The 21699-nt window shown below is 41.3% G+C and overlaps 3 protein-coding genes across 11 annotated transcripts in view; 1 reads left to right on the top strand and 2 right to left on the bottom strand.

Annotated features, from left to right (window-relative positions):
* Fry (Protein furry) overlaps positions 1-10951 on the bottom strand; it is a 33063-nt gene extending 22112 nt beyond the window's left edge. For 3 of the 9 annotated variants that reach the window (XM_071779485.1, XM_071779486.1, XM_071779487.1), the window contains exons 1-22: positions 8339-8558; positions 7760-7836; positions 7653-7694; positions 7054-7230; positions 6785-6969; positions 6521-6720; positions 6239-6448; positions 5947-6154; positions 5681-5818; positions 5367-5601; positions 4868-5271; positions 4212-4787; positions 3998-4133; positions 3711-3881; positions 3447-3636; positions 3191-3367; positions 2072-2218; positions 1493-1663; positions 1265-1414; positions 1019-1188; positions 645-916; positions 19-173 (exon numbers count right to left, since the gene is read on the bottom strand). In XM_071779485.1, the coding sequence (XP_071635586.1) occupies positions 19-173; positions 645-916; positions 1019-1188; positions 1265-1414; positions 1493-1663; positions 2072-2218; positions 3191-3367; positions 3447-3636; positions 3711-3881; positions 3998-4133; positions 4212-4787; positions 4868-5271; positions 5367-5601; positions 5681-5818; positions 5947-6154; positions 6239-6448; positions 6521-6720; positions 6785-6969; positions 7054-7230; positions 7653-7694; positions 7760-7802 (4157 nt within the window). In that variant the 5' untranslated portion in view covers positions 7803-7836; positions 8339-8558. Of the gene's footprint in view, positions 1-18; positions 174-644; positions 917-1018; positions 1189-1264; positions 1415-1492; positions 1664-2071; positions 2219-3190; positions 3368-3446; positions 3637-3710; positions 3882-3997; positions 4134-4211; positions 4788-4867; positions 5272-5366; positions 5602-5680; positions 5819-5946; positions 6155-6238; positions 6449-6520; positions 6721-6784; positions 6970-7053; positions 7231-7652; positions 7695-7759; positions 7837-8338; positions 8797-8880; positions 8939-10280 lie in introns of those variants that run through there. The other 6 variants (XM_071779482.1, XM_071779484.1, XM_071779490.1 and 3 more) reach the window with 4 other exon arrangements.
* A 2631-nt stretch (positions 10952-13582) lies between these two features.
* On the top strand, positions 13583-17878 carry Ant (ADP/ATP translocase). The gene is made up of 4 exons (XM_071779494.1): positions 13583-13898; positions 15887-16148; positions 16542-16776; positions 16867-17878. The coding sequence occupies exons 1-4, from the start codon at positions 13736-13738 to the stop codon at positions 17107-17109; spliced, it is 903 nt and encodes a 300-aa protein (XP_071635595.1). The 5' UTR covers positions 13583-13735; the 3' UTR covers positions 17110-17878.
* Positions 17879-18217: 339 nt separating this feature from the next.
* Positions 18218-20307, bottom strand: LOC139813779 (vesicle transport protein GOT1B). The gene is made up of 4 exons (XM_071779495.1): positions 19770-20307; positions 19431-19522; positions 19171-19349; positions 18218-18785 (listed from the first exon to the last, which is right to left on the bottom strand). Exons 1-4 carry the CDS (start codon positions 19792-19794, stop codon positions 18659-18661), a joined length of 423 nt encoding a protein of 140 aa, XP_071635596.1. The 5' UTR covers positions 19795-20307; the 3' UTR covers positions 18218-18658.
* Positions 20308-21699: the final 1392 nt, after the last annotated feature.

Raw genomic sequence — 21699 nt, 5'->3', positions numbered from 1 at the left:
CTTTTGATTCGTGCGTACCTGGCGCTAAAAATTGTTGCCAATGCAAGAAAACAACCATCGGCCACCTGCGGTGCGCCAGTGTAACATCGATCCACCACCCAATCCAAAAGTGTACCAATATCGGGATTTCCCTCGAGCAGTAACACGACGGTTTCACGTGCAAGCGTATAAATCTGAAACAAGAGATATGATATAGATAGAAATATGTGAAATCAAATACAATAGAACCCCGTATAATGCAGGGGATGCGTTGCGTGTTATATGAATCCGTTATATGAGTACGTGATATACGTCACATAGTAGATCATACATCTATGGATTATGTATGCATATGGAGAACACATATTTATAATGATATGTAACGGTTTATTATAAAAAATATAAAATGAATATTAAAGATGTAACAGTAAAATATTTTTTTTTTTTTAAACAAACAAATATTAAAATTTTCCAATTATGTTATACAAGTCCGTGTTATATAAACCCGTATTATATGGGGATCTAATATTAATACATATAACGTATTAACATTTAATATATCCAACATATAATAGAATATTAACTGCAGTTTTGCATAATAATCTTGAATGCTAATGACGCGCGCACGCGTTTAGAGATAAAATCTTATACGAGATAAAACTTACCTTTTCATCTTTACTGGCCAGTAACAAGTCCAGCCATTGATACAAAATTGCACCCTCTTCCGAAAGCGACTGCGGATTGAAACAGGAACCGCAACAGAGTAATCCACTCATAGCTTGCAAGGCTGAGAGTTGTAATTCCGTGCAAGACTTTTCTTCTTCTTGCATAGACGATATACTCGTAAGCGGCCTGCCGTAAACACCAGCCCAACTAGCGAAGAGCATGAATAGATTTCTTCTTAAGTCCCTCTTTAACAATGTATAGCATATCTCCACTAGAAAAGTACAAAAAAAAAAAAGATAATTAATAAATCTCTTAAAGAACATTACACATATTTGATTTCGGAATTCGGGATTATCGGAATAAAATCGCTTACGTGAAAAACTCTTGATCATCTTCCTGATAAAGTTGCAGAAGTGCAATTTGATGTCCCGTACAGCGGGTGCTTCCTTGTCGGTCTCGTTTTCTAAGTAAACGCGCGCACCATCTATATACTCGACGAATGTCGGATGTAAAGACTGCGTCTCGCGATCTAAAACCGCTGGGCTGAAAACAGATGATTTTTTAAAATCCGTTGAGTAAGAAAATGAGAAGCAAAGTGCAAAATAATGTATGAACTAACCAGATACCGAACGTTCCATACTCTGCAATTAATTCCAGTACTCTTACTAGCTGCAGTCTCAAAGCGTCGCGTCTTCTTCGCCGTCTCATGTTCTCCTGCTTCCGATCGACCGCTTCCCGGATGTAAGGTACCAGTTCCTCCATCAAGTCTCTGTGTCAAGAAGAGAATCTTCTTACAGTTTAATCTATTTCTCGTCGTTTGCGATCGCGGACGGTATAATGTACTTACTTTAAAGCATCGGCGTTTACTTTCCCAATCGCCTGCACCGCGGCATCCCTGACGTCGACGGCCTCGCATCTCAACAAGGGTACGGTCAGCTTGTACAAGGCCGCGGGACTCGCGTTTGTGCCAGGTGATTTGTTATCGCCCCGTTCCGCGGATAAACTGTCAGGTGAGGAGCTGCGGAAATGAGACTGTTGCGTTTCACTACGTTTCGTTCACAGTTACGTTACCGAAGCTCGTAAATTAACAATTGTGCGCTCTAGAATATCCGGTCGCAGTTTAATCTCCGGAAAAAGAAGCGATCGGGAACGGTCGTAAGGCTAGGCAAGGGTGGTATATACGCAAGTACGCGCGAAAAGAACTTGTTAGGGTGGCGAGAGAGTTCGCAAGCTGAAAGTTCAATGGAAAAAAAAGGGGGGTATACCAAACTGGGCTGCGTTAAGAGAGTAAGAAGAGACAAATAGATTCAATAGAGATTAATATTACAAAAGGTACGAAGGTGCGAATTACCAACGACCGTTTAAATCCCGGGTGACATCGAAGGAAGCATGGTCGTTTGTTCGCGATTGTTAATCTCAGGCTCACCTGGTACGCTTATGCCGGGTGTAGATGCCGGAAATGGACGGTACAGAGAACCGACCCGGCAGGGTCTGCGCCCCGCCGAGATTCTCCAGGCTCTGACTCAACTCCTTACTCATGCACAACACACCAAACTCCACCGTATGCTGACCACTAGAGTATGCAATACAGTGTACCACCAATGCTCCTTGTATCAGATATTATTTACTTCTTAGAGACTACTACTCTAATATCCAGAAAGAAAGAGAGAGAAAGAGAGAGGAAGATGTACATGTACGAGAGACAACGATAGGAGACAGCATGCGAGAGATGTAGCGTGTTGCGGAAAATAAAGCGAAGTATGTATATGCATGGATGGAAGAAAGGACAGAACAAGTATGGATTCCGCTCCCGAATGCAAAGCGCGAATTTGATACGAATTGGTGCCAGTCTATACGACGGAAGAATTTCCATTACTGGATGTGTGCAACATCAGATAGAGAATATCGTGTGAGTACATATAACATTAGATATTTTAATATTTAATGTAAAACATTACGAAATTATAATTTAGTAACTGTGCCAGTGTAGAGAGAGAATTAACGTTTAAAATTAAGAATATAAACTTTACGATTCTGTAAAATATTTAACGGACAGACATTCCACGAGACCAGTAAAGTAAAATATTTCTGTATGAAATAATGGACACTAACAAACATGACCCAACACCAATTAATACCAAGTTGATTATTGATCTTCCGTGACTCACTTTTCATATAGACATTTAAAGCTTTAATATATTATTTACTGCTAAACATGTGAGTTTTTATAGTTATTCAAAGTTTTATCGAAATATATTATCAGACTAGACGTAATTGATATAAACATAAATCGTGTGCACACGTTTTCTCGAATGCAGATGCTTGAATGAGATACTTTACTGCTCGCATTTATTCAAACTCTGTCAATTGCATTTATAGCGAGTGTAGCGATGCACGCGATTATATGTACTTAAATGATACATAATAAGCATGAATACTGTATTAAGAATACTGTATTAAAACCAACAAGAAAATTAAATAATATATAATAAGATGATACAATATATTTGAACTCCCGCTGTAAGTTTTCATATGACTAACTTACCTGAGACTGAGATCCGGACTGGCGCATCGGACAACTGGATTCGGCACTGGTGGCACGACTCTGTATCCAAAGGTCAGATAATTTTTCCAGATGTGCATATAGACATCTCTCTCGTTCACTGGTTTTCTCACTGTCGTCGAACTGCGCAATAACGAAGCTCGATTGTCATTTACCGGCCTGTATAAATACAAAGACAGAAATGTTAATTTTATTTCAAAATTTAAATAGCAATATACACATTGAGAGTTAAACTTACGTGGGATCCACCACCGAGAACAAAGAGTTTATACGAGTGAAGACAATGGGCCAAGAATGAGCGACGGCATTTGGACACAGCGTAAGCACTCTATCCTTTTCCAAAAAGGCAAATAGACAACTGGCCCACGGATCGGCCCCATTTAGATTGAGCGAGGAAGAACTCTTGGTACTGTTTTCGTCGTGGAAGCCTGCAACGTAAAATAAATATAAATGAATGTAACGTATGATTTACATATCAAAAGTGTGGCAAATTAAATATTACCAGCTGTCCAAACACAACTACTTCTGTCGGCTATCCATTGCAAATCCACGTTAGATGTAGACGCAGCAGCTGCTTTCTCTGCTGGCGGTAACATAGGATAACATTTTTCCAAGACGGCGGGACAGCAAGCATCGATCACATCAATAACTGGTTGATCATCTTCGGGTCCTCCTAAAAAGATGATGTATATAAGACATACATTGTGATGGATTGCATATATATATATATATATATATATATATATATATATATATATATATATATATAATACGTGTAAATATAATTACCTAAAGTCTTCAGTAAAAGCTTAATTTCCCGAAGAATATGAACAGCCAATCGTCGAGGATAAAGACGACAATTGCAGAGCATAACCAAGGCGAATCCTTCCACTAGATAAAATATGTTCGATACAGGTTCTATTTTCTGTAAATAAGAAATAAATTTTACATTGCATTTTGTACGTTGCCTGCAAATTCCAATATAATAAAAATTAATGCAAACCTGGCCCGTTTCGCATTTCTTGATCCCAACGTCCACTCGTATATTGACCCGCGTATTATCCACTGCTTGTTCCTTAGATCTTATACTGGGACTCGTGAGGGCGTTCTTCCAACTGGTCAGCAATTGCAGCAGCATTCTCAGACCGTTGTCAATAAGCTGCGGAAACGTATCTTGCACGTCCCTGGCTAGAAACTGCGTAAACCCAAGCACGACGTCCTGTCGCCAATCGGGAAAATCTAATACTAGAGTCTGCAAGCTTTGATATGCCAATGCACGCAGTTCCTCATCCATGTGTACTGTCAAACGAGCCAATAAGTCGACCAATTCCGCACCAGTCATTCCATCGGGAATCAGTCGCGGGACGGCGGCGACGCAAGTTCGGAAGAGGTCTATTCGAGGCTTGCGTTCTCCGGTGATCATCTCGTCCGGCTCCTTGTTCATATTCTGAGTGCTGGTCATCATGAGAGGTCTGCCGTAATGAACGTCTAACGCGCGCAGGATATCCACGAACACTCGGCGTACGTGTGGAAAATATGAAGACATTCCTATGCTTCGCGCGGTGTCTTCTGTTAGCATCTAAATCATAAAAACACATTCATGAAAATATCACTCGATATATTCGATATATCCATAAGAATTATGTATACGATACATACTTTATTCAAATATGTCTTTTTAACACGCATGGTGTTTCCACTTGGCAAGACACCCATAGTGCGCGGCATAGGTGGTTCTCCCTCTTTCTGCTGCAAGCTATCGGCTACGACGAGGAATGCTCGGAGGCCGATACTCATGCGTTCGGGAGTTAAAATTATCTTCACTGGTCGACCGACAGACAGCAAGTCAAACACTATTTCACGCATCGCAAAGTCCAGTCTCTCTTGCGCAATAAATTGAATAATCTTTACGAAAATGTTCAGCGGCGTGTCCCGCGGCACTACCGCTTTCGATCCCTTAGGAAACAAGGAATTCACTATGCTCTGCAGTCTGCTTTGCGTGGCGGAATTGCTCTCGCATTTGATTCGTATCATGTAAACCCAGAGTAAACGGTATAAAGCCTCTGTAACACAATAGATGCAAAAGATATGTTACTTTTTGCTTCTAGCTTCTTTCTCCAAAAATATTACATCTATAAAATTTGTACTTTAATCATACCTAACGCAACTCGACACATCTTTGGATCGCGATTTTTCAAATGGGACAGACACATAGCTAAGAAGTAATGCCAATTTTGTAGAAAGAATGTTTTCTGGCTGACGCAAAGTAAGCAGGTTACTAATGGGAAGAGCGCTAGTCTATGTTTAGACTTTGTACACATGTCTAATGTTGTTGAATACAACATTTCCACAAAGTTTTTCAAACACGGCACGTTTACTTCATTTTTCACAGCCTAGAATAGAAAATACAATATTATTACAAATACAATATTATTTAGTGATGAAATATAACTTGCAGTCTGGAACACTTACGGCGGCAACAGGGACGAGTATTTCAACAAAAAGGCCAGCTAAAGCATGCTTAACATCTTTGTCTTTCACTTCTAAGAAATATTGAGCGCATTCCTGCATGAATTGGAATGATGCCTCAAATTCTTCTATTGGTACCATCTGAAAATTTACAATAAGCATTATTTAAAAAAGTGTTACTTTGTGCAGTTTAATATGTAGTAAAACATAATGCAAAATTCAAAATAATATACAAATTAAATATTATATTAGCGGAATATGATGATTACCTTAACTCGGAAAAATTTCATTCCCATTAATAAAGAAATAATGCTCTGTGTAGTATGAGGTCCTGGTTCCTTAGCTCGTAATTCTTTCAGTTCTACCATAAAACGTTTTCTCACTGACATAAATCTGGACTGCGCCAGAACTCCTATCACTTCAGCATAGAGATCAGCAATAATGTGAATATTAGCTGCGTTCGGTTCGTTTTGTATACTAAAAATACATGTATATAAATATTGATTAGATTTTATCTTTTTTTTTCTTTATTCCTATTGCAATGTATCAGTTCTTACTTACCCTTCTCTATATTTAAAATGTTTAAAAGCGATATTTTCTATATATGTTACTAAATCCTCGTGTCCAGGATGAAACGGTAATTGACGTAAAACCTCGATCAGCATTAAACAAAATATAAATTCGACAGCAAGATCTCTACGCTCTTGTAAGAGATCTGCTTCACTTCTTTCCACTGTTTCTACACTTCCTGATACTATTGTATACATAATACTGAAATATAATATATTTGTTATTAATGTTTATAAGATATTCTAACTTATTACCTTGTTATTGTCTCATTACCTTTTCCCTTTTTGATCTTCCTTTCCAGGGGCAGGTTTCTTTTGATCGCCACCTTGGTCAACAAGCTGACGTTCGTACCAATTAAAAAGGGCTTTCAATATTGACGGTAAACAATGTTCGGCGACAGAACCGAAAGCCGATAACAGTTGATCGAATTGTAAATCCTCTCCTCTTTGCAATACTTTCGACAGTTGTTTTTCCTGAAAATAAAGCATTTAAATAATGTTTATTGCAACGACAATCGCTTCAATAATAGTCGCTTACATGTTCTGTCATAACAGCTTCCATCTTTTTCTCCGCCTGCGAAGTAAATTCTGCGAAGAGAATGCGCATCACGTACTCTCCCGGTCTTAGATCCATATCTCCTATTTGTTGCGGCTTTACCGTCTCTTTTTGAGCACCCCAGGGCAATACCACAGTTATCGCGCTGACTCTGCTTGAACTTGACTCTAGAAAAAAAAAATGACAAACATTTATATACATGTATTTTGATATATGTATTTTGATATTATCATTAGAATGTGTAAACTTACCGTTACCAGACACTGAAGTACTGGCAGTATAAATGCTGACAGCATCGCTGCTCTCTCCCTGCGTAGCTCCATGAACTGTAAGAAGCTCTTGCATAGGTTCAAGAGCAGCTTGCGATGTCGAGTCCGCTGCTCCCTCATGTAATCCCTCGCTATGCGTTGCCCTTGGTTCTAAGGCTTCTGTAAAAGCACAACATAAACTTGTCATTTCTATCCGTTGGAAATATATTTCTATTGACAAAATGTAAAACATTTTTATATACATTTGAACTACTTTGACATATTATATGTAAAGAATACACAAAATGTTCTTAATTCCTTCTGTCAATATCAATCAATATAAGTTTTATTAAGCTGTTAAATATTTTATTGAATTATAATATATATTATATGTCAACATTTATTAAATGATTAAAAAATCTGTTTTTAATTGAATAATAAGACACATAATAAAAGAAACTAAGAAATGAAGCCTTATTCTGTATTATAACAGACGCTTCTAACGGATACTAACTCAATTATATCTTGACATTTAACTTTATACAGTTACATACTAAGAAACATATACGTGCATATAGATTATCAATGAAACAACCACTCACCCGCCTGGGGCTCATTTCCCGCATTTGGCTGAGTCTCTGCACCTGCGACAGAAATGCAAACTCATTAGTTCCTAAATTTATGGTTGCATAGAATTCAAACAACCAACCTTCAGTCATGTTGCTAACTCTTGCTTCCTCCTTTAGCAGCATTTAGATGCTGGATACCATTATGGTACAATTACATCTACAACAATTAAACCACTTATGAACATCGTCATGAGAATTTGATGTCACAAAGCAGAGAATATTGACATTACAAAATACTGCACGGAAATCAGTCCATCTATTCCCTTTAATTCCCTAAAAATAGAACAAAAAGAGACCAATTTCGTGCTATTCTCGTCATTGAATTGCCAATATTTTCCACGTAAACAGAACTTGTCTTATCTAACGGATAACCGTGTACGTGCGCGTACGTGTGCGGGCTTAGTCGGCTTAGTTAATCAAATAAACTGAACGGTGGAAATCCCTAATTGGAGTAGCGGTTTGTAGACCGTGTAACGTGACGTTCGGATGCGAGTGTTAGATCGGAGAGGCAACGCGCCGCGTAAACTGTATCTAGGATAATTACGCGGGTCGACCGATCCAATTAATGCGCCAGCGATGAAGACACGGAGCCGTCGGTACCCGGGTGTCGACGGCACACATCGAGCGATCGCGAAGATCGAGGAGGGATGCTCACTCACTTGGTCGAACGAACGTCACCGGACGTCTCGCGCCGATCTCGCCGACCACGACGAAGACGGAGATCCGTCGTGAAGGACACGGGTCAGCGCATCGCTCGGATATTCCTGGATATTCCGCTTCGATCCCGGCGCGTATCTCTCCTTCGTATCAATTCCACTCCTCTCGTCCTCCCACGGAGTTTACACGGTCTGACGGACGACGGTCTCCTTCTCTCTCACTCACTCTCTCTCTCTTTTTTTCCTTATCTCCTCGTTCGCTGACCGCTCGTCTATTAGCGCGCTACCACTAGATAGCGTTGAGTCCACCTCGCACGTTTCTAAACGCCGTCGAACGCTTTGTACCAACGGAGCTTCTCGCGCCTCGACGATTTGAATAGTCGGGGAAGCAGACGACTATATGCCGCTAGATTAGATAATTGACGGAGTTGTTTGAAATATGAGCGACGTACTCTTTTACCCTGCGAAAATTCTTGGCATTAAAATTAATGCAATTATAAAAATTAATAGCATTTGTCATGAGTATTTAAATTGCGATATAGCACCTGAAAGTCGTCTTCCTAAAGATATACGTTCCTGCGTAGATCTCTCACGTGTATATACCTACGAAAGATATATAGCAATTACTTTTACAGTCGCTCGTAAAATTTATTCTATTGTAATAAATAATACTCTGCTGCAAGTATGATAAATCCGGTAAGAGTCCGCCACTAAAAACGGTACCAAACGCCTGGCACGTCACGCTTATTTCTGCACGGATTTATTTTTATATTGGATGCACACGGATAAGCCCGAAGAGCGCTGTTTCCTCGGGATGCGATTTCTCTGTTAGTTGCATCTTACTGCACATACGAGAAATGAGTAAATATCCGCACGTGCCACACGGTGAACAGAAGGCTCGTCGTAAAGTCCTCTCCGTGTCCGTAATCGGTGTACGAAATATTCTAACATTACATAAAAGGACCGTTGCATTTGTGTATTAATTCTATTTAGATATCGTGTAGATATACATTCCGATTTATCAGGGACAGCCAACAAAGTCGATCGTAACCGACCGGTCTATGCGCCACGACAATCCGTGAATCAATCTTTATACAAATCCGATCTCTCAAATCCGCCGTGATCGTAATATCCGTATCTTAACAATTGCGCACAATAAAGACGGTCGTAATTTGTCAAAATATAAATCTCCTAATAACCGCGGTAAAATAATAATTAATTAATTAAGACCTAACAGATTTGTTCGTTTTAGCTTTAGCCATCAAGTTCCCAGTAAACACCATCAAGTAAACTTATATGCAAGTTACAATTTCCTACTCAACAATGTCAGCTGTGCATTTACATTGTTGAGTGGAAAATTGTAACTTTGCATGTAAGTTTACTTGGTATTTACTGGGCTAATTTCAATTTGATTTGCGATCCCCGTGACTTACGTAATAAAGATACGAGCCGTTTTGAGGGACGGCGACGGCGATAAATCACACGAAATATCGCAACGTATGTACATACGTTCGCGGATATATGTTTCAAGAGAGGCAACGGTCGCCCCCGATTACGTTCGTGTCGCAGTTCACGATGACGACGTTCGCGTTTTTCTCTCCTCCTTTTTTTTTCCTCGTCTCTCATTGCATCACGTGCTGTCCAAGTGTCGCTCGAGGCTTTGTGTTCGCGTGCTTGCGATCGCGATCGACGGCAGGAGGAGACGAGCCGCCGCGAGAGCTTCTCATCATCTCTCACGTCGAAAAGCTTCATCGGAAAGTCGTTTAAAGCGGCGGTTACGCAGTCGCACAGAGGTGGCGGCTTAACTACAAGGTCGCCACTTAATCTAATATGCGATATTCGAGCCACCGTGTCCCCGGGTCCCGTTCCCTGAGTTATTAGAGATAACGGCAGCGTTACACACACGTCGTCCGCATTCCTGTCTTGCGAGTTATATTCGGTATACCTATATCGGCGAATGATTCGTCAAAATCCTCCTTATCACGCGACTTCCTCGTCTTATCTGATCGCAGATCCTAATCGCGTGCTATCGCAACGGGAAGCGCGTCTCGAGACGTTCCTGGGAATTCCTGATTGCACCGCAGCTTTCCTCCTTTACTCCAAAGATACCGATAGTACTTCCCGGATGGGCGTTGGGTTCTCCATATCTGGAATATTTTTCGATAGAACGTGTTAGTCTGGTTCCGTCTCGGTCTCGTAGAGACACGTCAAAACAAATACATGTCATTCTACTTGTCAGATTCTTACGTAAAAGTAGACTATTCGCAACAGTAAAAAAAAGTAGACTCTTACAATTAACAAAGTAGATTCATCGAGGCTATTAAATAGTATAGTTTAAAACGTGTGACAAAGGCTCGAATCTCGAATGTTCTAGGAATTTTCTTCTCCAATATCGTAATTCTTATCTTACTCTTTATCATTTCCCGTGTGATTTCGGTCTCGCGCCGTATAATATAACTCCATCTGAGTCTTCCGATTTTAATTGGATACTGACGATACTGTTACTGATCATCGACTGCGTTTCAGAATAAATTAAAGTTTACAGCGGAGAACAAACTTATATATGTATAGTTATGTTCGCTTAGCAATCGCATGGGCATGCTGTCATTCTGTTCTTCGTCATCGGAACGTGGTGCTCATCCTCTAAAATGGATATGAGCTGTTTGACGCTAAGCTGAAAGTGCACGGGAAAGGACATACGCGTCAGACCACGATTGGATATCAAAAGGAACACAAATAACGCTCTAACGAGTGCCAGACAATAGGCAGATAAGCCAACATGAACGCGGAAGAGACGTTGCTTTACCGTCAGCTTCTCATATCAGACCGACTTTTATTTTAAATAATTGCATGCCTTTTTCCATTCCGGGAAACTCGACGTTAATTATTAAATGAGTCGCAACAATTAAGTGATTTCTCCTGATTTCCCTATACGATTTCTCCTGATCAACAATCGGGGGACTAAATTCGGCTAAATAAATTCATTTATTCGTTCGCAGGGACGGGGTATATATCCGCTCTCCAAGTATTTTTTTTTCCTCTGTCGGCGTCGCGTGTCTCGCGCGTCTTCTAAATTCTCCCCGCGAGGACAATGTCAAGTATAAACCGAAGGTGCCACGTTCGAGAATCGGATCCAAGCTCAAGTCGAAAGGTCAAAGTAGACGTGCTCATCGTGACTCCTCAACGTACACACGCTGCGGGAAGATCGATCGCTGTCGGTGGCATGCGCGCGCGCGCGCGCGCGTATGCATGCACACCTGCAGCACGCATACGTATGATTAATGCTGGGAACCGGTATCGACACACAAGTGTGTGTTTGTGTGTGGGCGAGCGCTTGTGGATGAGGGACAGCTGATTTTAGCACCGCTATTCCGCGCGCGCGCGCGCGCTCGCGCGCGTGACGCGTATGCTCGTCTTGTTCTCTTTGTCTTTCTGTCTCCTTCTCTCTCTCGCAGATGTATAAATACACTCCGCTTTTGACGTTACTTCATTGAACTCGGATCTGGCGCGGATCCTCCGCAACGCGGCCGTAAAGCGGGCCGTAAGCCAGGGTTACGCAAGCGATGCGCCCCGTTGACCTCCTTCCTCGGGGGAGAATTGACCTTGCGATTCTCGCTCTTGACGAAGGGGGCAAAGCGCAAGCTCTGACGCTCCGCTCCGCGCTCCGCTTCGCGGCGAAATCGCGCGATCGCCGTGAACGCAGCCGAGGATCCTCGCAGGGCGACGGGCGAAGGAATCTCGCGCAACTTCATGCGGGTCACGTGCCTGCGATCAGCCGCGACTTATAAATCGGCGATGAGATATGATAAGAATTCTAGATCTCACGCGCTCTTTTGGAGCCTCACATTAAATGAAATGGCTAACGAGATTTAGTTATTAGAGATTTAATTGATCTGTGGCTCATCTAATACGGCATCCGAATAAAGTTTCAATCATTATGATAATGTAACTGTCTTTCATAATAATCTAATGAATTTTACGGTCTATATTGTGCTTCAAATTGAATAGGATTCCGTTGAACTTCTTGCTTTAATAATTCTGCAATACTACAACGCAACCTGCGATAATTTTTAACCGTCTTATTTACCAATGTGGATTAACTTTAATCTCGGTTCAACTTACTTTTTATCTTTTTCAAATTTCTTAAAATTCGAAAAAAGATTAAACTTAATCTGCGCTGGTAAAAATGGATACTAGAACAATACTCATAGTCGAAGCTTATACTTATTTAAAATTGTTTTAAGTTCATCTTCAGATACTATGCAGATTATTTCATTGATTCTAAAGATAAACTTAAAACGATTTTAAATATAAGATCCGACTATGAATACCGTTATTCTTATTTGATTGACATATTCGCATAGCCCGTTTTCATTTTAAAACCATCTTAAAAAATAATGTCTTAAAATATGTTAATACGGCTCTGTAATTAGTTAAGACCGGTTCTACAACAATCAATAGTATGTCAATAGTATGTCGTATGTCGGAACGCAGCCGATGGTCTAATGAGAGAATTTCTTTTTCGAAAACGAATTTTCCTTATTGAACCATCGGGTTACATTCCGACATCCGACTTTGACATACTACTGATTGTAGAACCGGCCCTAAAATAAAGATTGCACTTAAGACAGTCTTAGAAATAAGAACGGATTATGAATATTGGCCATAGATCAACATCTATGGAATTCCTCGTTACGCAATGCGAAAATACCCTTCATTCCCTTCTACGGAGATAAACTCGCGCGGATCTCCATCGAAAACGAAAAACAATCGAAAGCTCGCGGCCGTCTTTCTTTCCCCCGCGCCTGTCTAATGGAACCTGCCGTTCCCGCCGTTCGCGTTTCATAATTTCGAACGCGCGATCGCGGGGAGCGATAGGCCGGTCGCGACCGGACGCGACGTCGCCGCGGCGCGAAACTCGGTGGTTTTCAAACGCGGGAAGGTGGACCGGACGCGATCGCGCGAGATGACCGCGGCAACGCCGTCGGAAAAAGAAAGAAAAGATCGACCGATCGGCGAGGGTGAAGGGTCACGAATACCGGGGGCGAAAGCGCGGCTTCGATTCGAGGTGTCACGGCCACGTGTGTCACACGTCTGTCACGATTCCCGTGGCGGACGATCGGCGACGACGCCGCCGTCGGCGGTGGCGGCGGCGCCGACGGCGCAGCGACGTCCGAGAGCTGCGCGAAGCGGCACACGTGACCTGCGCGGCTATTCTTAGTCGCAGGAGGCGGCGAGCGCACGCTCGCTCGGCCATTCGTCGTCCGGCGCGCGTCCGAGACACTCAGGAACATCGGGAGTCTCTCTCCTCTCTCTCTCTCACACTCTTTCTCCTTTACGTTTTACCCGTGTCGTCTCACCCGTACATACACACGCGCACCCACAACCAACTCGTTCACGATGTCTGGACTCGCGGATCCCGTGGCGTTCGCCAAGGATTTCATAGCCGGCGGCGTGGCCGCGGCCATCTCCAAGACCACCGTCGCGCCCATCGAGCGCGTCAAGTTATTGCTGCAGGTACAGCACATCTCCAAGCAGATCGCCGCGGATAAGCAATACAAGGGTAAGTGGAGCGTGGTTCTTCCCCCGAGTTCCCGAGCGCCCTCGGATCTTCCCCGGGACGCCGAGATCTCGAGAGGATCGCGCGTGCGGGTGGCCGCCGGTGTCGCGGCAAAGGGAAACGGGGATCCTCGGTTCGCCGTTAAAGTGCACGGCGGAGCCCGCGGAACATGTGACAGTATAGCCAAAGTAGCCATCGAACGTGCCATTGTTCCTCGCGGGGTGCGCGAACGCGGCGCACCGTGCCGCCGCTTCGATCGCGGACCAGACCGCGTGCCGCGATCCGCGAGGAGGAGAGACAAAGAAAGAAAGATAGAAAAAAAAAGAGACATGGCCGTTATGTAATGCGTGGCCCGTCGGTGCCGCGCACCGACGTCGCGCGTGCCCCGCGCGCGGAAACGCGGCCACGCGAGCGTGCGTGCGCGCGCGCGCACGCACGCTGGCGCGCTCGCTCGTCGCTGGCGAACGACGAATTTCGCGCTGCGTTTATGTAACGAAGGTCGGCCCGCGAGTTTCGGCGCGGCTTACATAACTCCGCGCGGCCGATCTCGCACGCGCGACGGAAAGGCCTTCTACGGCGGCGACGGCGACTCCCGACCTCCCCCCCGCGCGCGCGCGCGACGAGATCGATATTTCGTTGGAACGGCGGCCACCCGTTTTTCCTCCCGAGCCAGATGGCAGCGCGTGGCTTCCTCTCCACGCTCTCTGCCCGAGACCCCGATCGATGACGATGCGGTCCAACATGGCCGCCCTTTCGTCCGGCCACGAGACCGAATTCCTCTCTCTCTCTCTTTCTGCCTTCTCTATACTTCCACGCGTCACGAATTCCCCTCCGCCGCGTGCCCATTCAGCGCCTCCGCGCTGATTCATTGCCGTAGACGCGAAGACCGCGCTATCGGGGTCTCGATCTCCTTCCTCCCGTTCGTTCGGCGCTTCGGGAGAGGAAAAAAAAATGTCATTGCCCGCGCGACACTCCTGGAATTCGACGATCGTCTCGTTCCGATTGTCGAGTCACGTTGCTCGCGACGATAACGGGAGATATCTCGCGGCTTATCGCCGCGAGACGGCTTCAAATTGTCACGCGCAACACCTGCATTGTCGGATCGCGAAGATCGATTAGACTGGAGGATAAAGTTTGCCAAAGGAATTGATAACTGTTAGATGTACGGCGATAGTATTAGATAATGTACTATTAGCGAGACAATTTTCCACTTAAATTCATTCATTAACGCCACTCGACAGTCATATAGAACGTTCCAGAACGTTCGGAACGGCTATCGTCGTTTCTTTGTTTTTATATTATGATTTGCGGATTATCTCAGGTTTTATCAGTAACAAGAATTTCACCGGATGTAATCTTTTATCAGTCTGAGACTTTTAATGTTAATTATATGTAGAAAGTATATAAAATATGTTCTACGATTCTTTAGGCTGCGTTCGAATAATCGCTGCCAGCCTTAGTTTTGTAACTAGACATCATAGGGCCGGTCTCACTAATGTCGATTAACTGTAACCTTCGATTGAATCACTCACTCTTCGTCTGTCCCACTTTCTAACTGTCCCCCTCATGTCCATTTCTATCAATGCAGGTTAATTTTAATCTCCAGTTAACTTATCTGTCATCTTTTCTAGTTTCAAGTGTTAAAAAAGATAGAAAGCAAGTTAAAACGAGATTAAAGTTAGTCTACATTGGTAGAAATGGACATTAGAAAGAGACGAAGAGTGAGTTTAATCGAAGATTACAGTTAATCGACGTTGGTGAAACCGGCCCATATATATGTAAACATTACGTGTTAATTATATGTTTTTAAAGTACATAAAACATAGTTCTACAGTTCTTTAGTTTGGTATAGCTAAACATTTATGTGTCTCTATATTTCTAATTTGCTTATTGAAACGTTAATGTATGAAAAATTATTAAAATAAGATACAACGAGCATTGTTCGTGCCTTCGTGTTTTATTATACATTTGCATTCTGTATTACCTTTCAGGTATGATCGATTGTTTCGTTCGTATCCCACGTGAACAAGGATTCCTCAGTTACTGGCGCGGTAACTTCGCCAACGTTATCAGATACTTCCCAACGCAAGCCTTGAACTTCGCCTTCAAGGACAAGTACAAGCAGGTTTTCCTCGGTGGCGTTGACAAGAACACTCAGTTTATGCGTTATTTCCTTGGAAATCTCGCATCTGGTGGTGCTGCCGGAGCCACGTCTCTGTGCTTCGTCTACCCACTCGACTTTGCCAGAACCAGGTAAATTACAATAGTTTCCTTCATCCACATGTTAATAATAGAAATTATTCTGTCCATACGCTAATATAATAAGTATTATTTCATCTATGTGCTAATAATAGTAATCGCCATTCAATTAACAAAACAATTAGTAATACAATTTAATTAACTTCAATCTGACTCTTCTAACTTTATGTATTCCAAATTTAAATCTTGGATCGTAGTGAGAAATAATGAATATATTTATGTGAGTAGACGTCATAAAAATCTTATCAATGTCATATTAATTTTTTATTAAATATATATATTTATTATTAAATACATTTCGCAGAAATAAATAATTCTGTAAATACTCAAATGATTAAAATTGTAAACATATCATTGCATTGTTACATCTTTTCTTTATTCCGTTAGGTTGGCTGCCGATGTAGGCAAAGCAGGCGCTGAGCGTGAGTTCTCAGGCTTAGGTAATTGCTTGACGAAAATCTTCAAATCTGACGGTCTCATCGGTCTTTACCGCGGATTCGGCGTATCGGTGCAGGGTATCATCATTTATCGTGCGTCTTACTTCGGTTTCTACGACACTGCCCGTGGTATGCTGCCAGACCCCAAAAATACTCCATTCCTCGTCTCATGGGGTATCGCCCAGGTGAGAACAAGATTTGGTTTATTTCTGCCGTCCAAGTTAGTGCGATCTCATTGTAATTGCATTTCGCTTAATCATCCGAATCTGTTGCAGGTCGTAACCACTGTCGCGGGTATTGTGTCCTATCCCTTCGATACAGTACGTAGGCGTATGATGATGCAGTCCGGCCGTGCCAAGACTGATATGCTGTACAAAAACACTCTTCATTGCTGGGCTACTATTTACAAGACGGAAGGTGGTAATGCCTTCTTCAAGGGCGCGTTCTCTAATGTTCTCCGTGGTACCGGTGGTGCGCTCGTACTCGTGTTGTACGATGAAATCAAGAACCTTCTTTAAAGCGTTAAAACGATCCTCGTCTCATTACTTTCACGATCACTGACATCGTCATTCATTATCCATCCGATTTGATATAGCGATTCCCACAGACCGACGGACAGAAGTGACTTGCTGTCGGCGATATTAACAAGTAATTCAGGCTGAGGACGTTTCGATGTAGCAGCTCGTAAAGTGCATGAAACTCGGCAAAAATTGTAAACATAAAAAAAAGGATACAAGCATAGAAGAGAATCTGCTTAACTTATTGCCGGATTCAGTATTTTCTCGCAGCGGTTGACATTACGTATTTTCGTATTCCATTGTAAAAACGTTTGAGGAGGCCAGCACAATCGCGTAGGTACCGCGAACACCTGTTACCTGGATAACGTTCCATACACGCCACGCTGAGTAAGTAGGACCGGTCGGAATATCAAAGTACTTGAAAGTAATAAATTGCCTAGAGAACCGAGTCAGCGCACGCGAAACCATCGAGAGAGGAGGACGCGCGACGAAAATGTCATCACGGCGATGACGGGGCGCGTAGCCTGGGCCGCCCCCCGCCCTTATTCTCGGCCCGTTGTAGATAATTCATAATTAATTCGTAATTAATAAACAATCATTTTAATGGTATCAGCCAGTCCGTCGATTTTTGATGGACGATAATTTAATTTCGCACTCCAGACGACCATGTAAGATGAAAAGCGTTACTCAGAATGTATGCATCTAATCTGTTCATGTTAGGATGCATGCAGGGAAAGCAGCAAATCAATAAAAACGATATAAAATTTCATACATTCGGACATTTATTTTCTTCCCTAAAACGATAAAAAATATTTGTTCAGAGCTACCTTTAGTGTAATCAATTTCGAGTTTATTTTAAAAATTTGATTATAAAATAAATAAAAATTTACAGAATTTAACAATTTCAGATTTTAAATATAAAATATTTTTTCATATTTAATATCTTTCAGTTAATATGATAAAATGCTCAATATCAATATCTGATATATTTCTAAATTAACATTTCTAATTACGATCACTGATATTCGAAAATTTTAGAAGTTTATACAAATTCGGTACATTCTTCATCTTGATGTTGATATGTGAGACATATTGATAAAAAAAAATACACATTAAACATGTTCATTTATTATGTTATCCCAAAACATTCATTACTTGATCAGGAGAAGAGTACATTTTTAGTCATTATTTATTAACCGATAATGATTTAATGATTAATACTTTGATAAAGAATTTGAAAATTATCTTCTTACAGAAGACTTCGGAATGTTTTCTGTAACCAAATGTAACCCTTGACATAATCAGTATACATATGTCATGTGTATATAAATTGGAAACATACAAATTGATTATACTAGGTTCTTACCGGTATTTTTCTTACACTGACATAAGAAGTAAATTATTCTTACATTTTTGTACAGAAATTTGACCGCCGGCACTCTCAAACAGGAATGACAGAAAAAGTATGTGAAACATGACATTTGACCGCTTTATATACAGGTTTCCAAGCAAGAGGATGCGGATGTTTCTGATATACTGTATAGTCATATCATACCCTCGTTCGGTTAGAGTCACCCGCTATTATATCCAAAACTCGACTGATGCCAGGCATGTTCAGTACAGTTCCCAATATGGGTACTCGTCGTAAGAAGTTTATCGCTACTGGTAGAAAACCACTGAAACAAAGATGCGTGATAAATTATCTTTGGCAGGACATACAAGTTCATTAATGCCCGGTTTCTTCACTGTTGGATAACTTTATCCTTAGGTTAAATTCACTCTTCATCTCTTTCTAAGAGTTAGGTTAGAAAGAGATGAAGAGTGAGTTTATCCTAAGGATAAAGTTATCCGACGGTGAAGAAACCGGGCATAAGTCTCCCACCAGTGGACGCCAAGTCATTCGAGACAATCTTGTTTCATATGTAGAAACGATGCACTTGCATTGTTTTTCCACGCTTCAATGTTGTCTTTATTAGGATTACACTTGATCCAAGTTCACCGTGCATCCAGTTACCGAGGCGTCCACTGTTCGAAGGTTAAACTAATGTATACAAAACTTACCTGAATAGTAGTACAAAGCCATAAGTTTCTAAGATCATTCCTACAATGGGCCAACCTAAAAGTACTACAAAAACACCTCCTAGAAATGAGACACTGGCTTTCATCTTATGCCTTTGAAAGAAGAAGTTTAACGTCCTCCATGGTCCGATGACACACGCGAGTCCCGATATAAACAAAAGCTGCAAGGGGGTAAATCACGAAAGGTCAATCACGGATATAAGATTCAACGTAAATATAAATGAACAGGAGCGTGTTCTTACATTTCCAATGGCGAGTAGACCCTTGTCGAAGAGTAACAGCACTCCGAGGAACAGGAAGGAGATCCCAAACCCCGCCAGTCCCACTCCGATTTCTGGAAAACGTCCCTTATAGTAAAATCCAACGGTACGCAATCAAGGCTGCGGTCCACTTGATGCTGCAAATGCTTCGAAGCATTCCTCTTCTCCTTTCTTTCAATAAAGAAAGAAGGAGAGGAAGAACGCTTCAAAGCATTTGTAGCGTCAAGTGGACCGCAGCTAAATATAATCACGCCGGCTTGGCACGAAGGATCCTGAAGGATCCGCCGGTGCCGGTAAAACGAGAATGATTCTCGCACTCACTCTGCGTGTCCGTGATTTCGAACATTATTTACAAATTGTTCGGCGCTGGAAACGTGCCCCGATACACCTTGGCGACTACCGATTACGTTTTCAGCTTTTCAGCGTGAACGGGAAGTTAACCTATATCCACGTCATTGGTTATGATGCGGCACGAATCCACTGTACGTTCACGGAGCTTCGTCAGCTCTCTCGTCGCCCTTTATGCGCGACTGAATTCATCAGAGAAACGTTTTAATCCATCTTCCGTTCATCCGTCGTTCCCAGAATCGTACAAAATTATTAAAAAAAATAAATAAATAAATCCGTGGGACACAATTGGCACTCGAGTTTCGAAATACTTGAGCGTCAAACGTCAAACCTGAATTGAACGTCCCGATTATTCCCGATTAGTCCCGATCGTCTTATCAGCGCAACAAATATACACGTGCCGTGTGCGCAAAATGTGCACGCGTTTACATTTATGTCTATTTTTATTCAACTTTTCAGCTATTAATGAATCCGGAGCGCAAATATTGCGCGTCGTTATTGCAAAAACGCGAATCATCGCTTGAGGGATCTATTATGCCGGGTTCAAATTTTTTTTATTAAAGAATATTATAAATAACAAATAACAAAAAACAACAATAAGTAACATTGGGTCTGTTCGCGTTGCTTGCACTTTTTTCACTCAGCATCTTCGCTTTCTCTCTCTCCAACGGCCGAATATATTTTATCTCATTTCAAGTGCAAAAATGTTTGGGGATTTCAAGCAACGCGAACAAGTCTATTCTTATAACTTTCTTGTTATTTATAATATTTTTTAATAAAAAAAAATTGAACCTGGAATTTTAATTTAATTTGAACCCGACATATATATATATATATATATATATATAAATGTCAGTATAACCACTCTCAGGAGTCTCAGGTCACATTTCTTGTAGAGCATGTACTATGTATATATATATGTATATTGTATATATTTTTTTTATCCACCTTTTGTTCGATTTTACAATTGTCAAGTTATGTATTACAAAGGTGTCTAAAGAAATTCATACTGTGGCAGAAGACTGTTTTAAACACTTTGACTGACTGCCAAGCTGATTTTTCTCTGAGCTTTGGGAGACCCAAACCCAAAGTCGAGAAGTGTGCGGCAGCTTATAAAATATGCAGACTCAAATCACACAAAAAAAAGAATTATAAAAATTAAATACTATTTGCATTATTATGTATTTAATAACATAATTTTAGATCGAATAAATAAAATTGCTGCTCACAACGCAAAATAATAGATTTTGTGATCAAAACGGATATAAGTAGAAAAATATTTATTAAAAAACGAATTCTGCTTTTAATAAAATGTATTATTTTAATACTTTATTTTCTTTAAATATTTTACAAATACAATTTATATAGTTTTTCTTCATGTTTTAAATACTTAATAAGATCATTCTCAACCCGAGTAAATAAATTAACACACATGGGTGACGGGATCCTTTGCGGAAACTCAGACGTTACACAAATGTACGTGGGTGACATTAGTAATCAGTATTAATAATTGGAATATGCGTGAGATTCTCGAAAAATTGCCAAAGCAATTAAAAGGATATTTTTTTAACAAATGATTATTTGTATCGAAATTCCGAGAATTAGAATTCTGATTAAAATTAAATACTTTTTTTTACGAAATGCGTTTATATTATATTTATATGTTAAATGATGTGTGTGTATGTGTGCAGTACACACATATACTGCATTTAAATGACATAACTATCGTCAACTGCGTAAATCTATGGGACGCTAATTCGTACTTTTAAAATACCGGCGGGTTCTAAAACTCATCGGAAAAAGTGCAGTAATCTTTTGGTCGAAAATGCGCACTTTTTACTTTATACAAGTGTAACTTTCGCACAGAGTAAAAAAAATTGCAATTTACTTCACAAATTTCAAA

This window comes from Temnothorax longispinosus, chromosome 5, assembly GCF_030848805.1.
Source record: "Temnothorax longispinosus isolate EJ_2023e chromosome 5, Tlon_JGU_v1, whole genome shotgun sequence".
Taxonomy (NCBI): Eukaryota; Metazoa; Arthropoda; class Insecta; order Hymenoptera; family Formicidae; genus Temnothorax; species Temnothorax longispinosus.
The sequence above is the reverse complement of the archived record's forward strand: the minus strand, read 5'-3'. Positions and strand labels throughout refer to the sequence as shown.

Excerpts from the sequence above, each read along its gene's own strand:
- LOC139813779 (XM_071779495.1), bottom strand. The coding sequence starts at position 19,794 with ATGTTCGAAATCACGGACACGCAGA. Across the intron at positions 19,523-19,769 it reads CGAAATCACGGACACGCAGA|AAATCGGAGTGGGACTGGCG; the intron begins GTGAGTGCGAGA and ends GACGTTTTCCAG. Across the intron at positions 18,786-19,170 it reads GGCTTTGTACTACTATTCAG|TGGTTTTCTACCAGTAGCGA; the intron begins GTAAGTTTTGTA and ends TCTTTGTTTCAG.
- Ant (XM_071779494.1), top strand. The coding sequence starts at position 13,736 with ATGTCTGGACTCGCGGATCCCGTGGCGTTCGCCAAGGATTTCATAGCC. Across the intron at positions 13,899-15,886 it reads CGCGGATAAGCAATACAAGG|GTATGATCGATTGTTTCGTT; the intron begins GTAAGTGGAGCG and ends ATTACCTTTCAG. Across the intron at positions 16,149-16,541 it reads CTCGACTTTGCCAGAACCAG|GTTGGCTGCCGATGTAGGCA; the intron begins GTAAATTACAAT and ends TTATTCCGTTAG.